The sequence below is a fragment of the Rhea pennata genome, chromosome 16 (genome assembly GCF_028389875.1).
Source record: "Rhea pennata isolate bPtePen1 chromosome 16, bPtePen1.pri, whole genome shotgun sequence".
Lineage (NCBI taxonomy): Eukaryota > Metazoa > Chordata > Aves > Rheiformes > Rheidae > Rhea > Rhea pennata.
This window is the reverse complement of record NC_084678.1, coordinates 11,161,552-11,164,592: the sequence shown is the minus strand read 5'-3', so window position 1 is coordinate 11,164,592 and position 3,041 is coordinate 11,161,552. Positions and strand designations below refer to the sequence as shown.

At 43.4% G+C, this 3,041-nt stretch overlaps 1 protein-coding gene across 1 annotated transcript; it reads right to left on the bottom strand.

Annotated features, from left to right (window-relative positions):
• Window positions 1–204: 204 nt before the first annotated feature.
• On the bottom strand, window positions 205–2,833 carry PFDN4 (prefoldin subunit 4). The gene is made up of 4 exons (XM_062589299.1): window positions 2,703–2,833; window positions 2,242–2,349; window positions 1,042–1,182; window positions 205–600 (listed from the first exon to the last, which is right to left on the bottom strand). Exons 1-4 carry the CDS (start codon window positions 2,724–2,726, stop codon window positions 469–471), a joined length of 405 nt encoding a protein of 134 aa, XP_062445283.1. The 5' UTR covers window positions 2,727–2,833; the 3' UTR covers window positions 205–468.
• Between the last annotated feature and the right edge of the window lie 208 nt (window positions 2,834–3,041).

Here is a 3,041-nt window from a genome sequence, read left to right as displayed (position 1 = left end):
TTGAGAGAAAGACAAAGGACAGATTTAGTATTTCCAGAAGGGGCTGCTTGGACTAACTTAGGTAGCATTATAGCTGAATGAGACCACGCCCAAAGTGAGCAACTTCTACCCAACAGCCAATACATGCAAATTAGAAATTCATCACTTCTACTGATTTTGTACTCCGTAAGTATTTTCATGAGTTGAAAACAAGACCAGGGAAACTATGATATGTGCCTCACTTTATTATTTTAATAAACAGCGTAAATACTCAAATCTTGATGCTTTATCAACAGTATGATGCTATTGCTTTCCTGAACAAATAAATAACTGCAGTAAGCCAAACAAGAAAGCTCTCATTAAATAGATGGAACTCAAGACAGGAAAGTCAAAAAACAGAAACTGATGAAATTTTAAAAAACATTAATGGAAAAAAAACTAGCAAAATATTTAATAAAACAATGAAAAAATGATATATTTAGAAAACCTTTAACTGTCCTCAGCCTCAAGATTTATGTTATTTCCAAACTTTGCATAAAGCTGAACTTTCAGCTCAGATAGCACTCTCTGAATTGATTCCACTCGAGATTCTAATGCTTCAATTTCTTCTTGTAAACTTTTCTGGAAAAGAAACAAAGAAAGTCCAATTAATTATACAAACAGAGTCACACTTGTCAGCAATATATAATTAATCAAAAGAAGCTTAAGGTTTTGCCAAGTCGAGCTCCTTTGATGGAGCCAAAGGACAAATAGCCCAAATGAATAATTACAGGACATCATAAAACATACAGAAGTTAAAAGAACTGTGCCTCAGCTATCACTGATCTAAATATATTGCTCTTCGAGATAAGACATAAAGCTAAATCAGAATGACAGATTATTTCCTTGTTACTAGTTACTGCCAGTTAACAGGCTCCAGAAGAATAATCTGTTTTATGATGTGATATCATAGTGATGATATTCATGAAGTAAAAGTTTCAAAGAACAAACAAATCCTTCCACTGCAATGCTCATCACACTGTAGAAAGCAGTGCTAAAGGAACTCCCTTAATCCCCACATACCTTTGCCTCCTCCAGCATCTCTTGTGTCTCTTCTTGGGAATGACTAATGAAGACGTCTCCAATTTGGTAGGGTATCAGCAGCGAATCATCATCAAGCATCATTATGTCATCACAGGCATCTTCCAAATTCTGAAGTTGCTTCTATTTATCAGGACACAAGAAGGCTGATCACTTTATCCTATACAAGTTATTACAATGGTGCATTAACATGCTATTCATGTTGAAGAACGAATGCAGAGAGATTCTGCATTTCGGGCAAAAATCCTATCCCACCAACATAATATCAGTATATTTAATAAAGTATTTCAAATAAAGCAAGTATTAAATTCCATGGAGTTTACCAGTACAAAGTTCTGATCAATGCTCAGTATCTCCCATTAATAAAACAATTAACTGCATAGACAAGTGAAATACAATTGATTTAATTTCATTAACATCTGAAATGTTATTACACAGAAATTTCTCAATTTAATCAGAGAATAGGAAGACAAATAAGGTGGCAAATATTAGTGACCTTATCTCAAAAGTAGGATGGCTTAGAGTCCTAGCACCTTATGCCACTAGTGCAGCATCAAACTAAAAATGTCACATTTTCACAATATATATCAGACAAGATAATTATCAAAGAAACAGAGTCAGCAACTTTACAAATCATGGTAAAACTTAATTAGATACATTGCAACTGCTGTTAAAGGAAAATAAGTTAATACTGGAAAAATAAATTACAATAATGCACCCTATTCAACAAAAACAAAACAAAATTCTGAGCAGATAATAACGATCTCTGTAAACATGTTAGAAGAAGAAGAAATGTACAAATGCCTCACTTGTGCACAAAAAAAAGATGTGAATGCCTCAGGTAAGAAGTTTTAGGAACACTGTAAATAGCCTTCATGTATGGTCTGTATTTCACAAGTGATAGTTAAGGAGTCCTAAATACTGCATGCAATAATAAACTAGTGGTTCTTCCAAGCTTCCTTTACTTCATTGCTTCATGACTTTCATTGCTTTGCCACCTTGATGTTCTCTAGTATCTTCAGTGTCAGAAACCCCAGACTACAACTACTACTTACACTAAACCACAGTTCCTATTTTCTGCCCATTTTCTGAGCTACAGTTCAGAAACCAAAATTCGAGGCAAAAAAAAAAAAAAAAAAAAAAAAAAGAAAAAAAGAAAAAGTGCCTTGCTAGCAACAGTACCTTTTTTACTTCTATTTCTTCCTTCAGCTCTGTGATCCTGCTAGTATTCCTTGCAAATTTATTAATTTTCTGTTGATCCTCAAAAGTGACATTGACATCTTCCGCAGCCTGCGCGGAGGAAAGGTCAAAATGAACAACCCGTTGCTTACATGGAGATTGATTTCATTGTGAACCTCATCACTAGGCTACTTCTGCAAAGCGCTGGGCGCCATCCCCTCCAGCAGCACCAAGGCGCAGCCCGACCTGCCCGCAGCTCAGCTCCCCTCCCGCCGGCCGGGCCGCGCCGGGCCGGGCCTCGACCTCGCCGCGCCGCCGGCCCCACAGGGCCGGGGCGCCGCAACCTCCCCGCCTGCCTCGCCGAGCACCGCGGCACCTCCGGGAGCGGGGAGCCCAGACCCGCCGCCGCCCGCCGGGCCCCAGCAGCCGCAGCGAAGCAAGCTGCCGCCCCGTCCCGCACTCACCGCTTTCTTCATGGTGGCGGCCATCTTGGGCGGGGCTGAACCATTCGCTCCCTGCGCAGAGGGGGAGCGGGACGGAGGCAGCACAACGGCGGGCGCCTGCCAGCGGTCTCCGCCGCGTTGCCTCGCGCTGCCCGCTCTTCGCCGCCGCCAGCCCTGGCGCCCGGCCGCGGGGTGCCGCGCGCACCCCCCCCAGCGCGCTGCGCTTGGTACGTCCCGCCGAAGGGGGAACGTGCGGCCCGCTGCGCCCCGCCCAGAACAGCGCTGCGGCCTGCGAGCGCTGCCGCGCGGTGGCGCCAGGGGACAGCGGCGGGGTGCGGCGCGGCGCGGCGCGGCGGCGCG

Bases quoted from the DNA above. Each gene is read 5' to 3' on its own strand.
- PFDN4 (XM_062589299.1), bottom strand. From the start codon at position 2,726: ATGGCCGCCACCATGAAGAAAGCG. The intron at 1,183-2,241 runs GTACTGTTGCTA...CCTGATAAATAG, and splicing joins AAGAAATAGAAGTAAAAAAG to AAGCAACTTCAGAATTTGGA. The intron at 601-1,041 runs GTATGTGGGGAT...TTTCTTTTCCAG, and splicing joins AGATGCTGGAGGAGGCAAAG to AAAAGTTTACAAGAAGAAAT.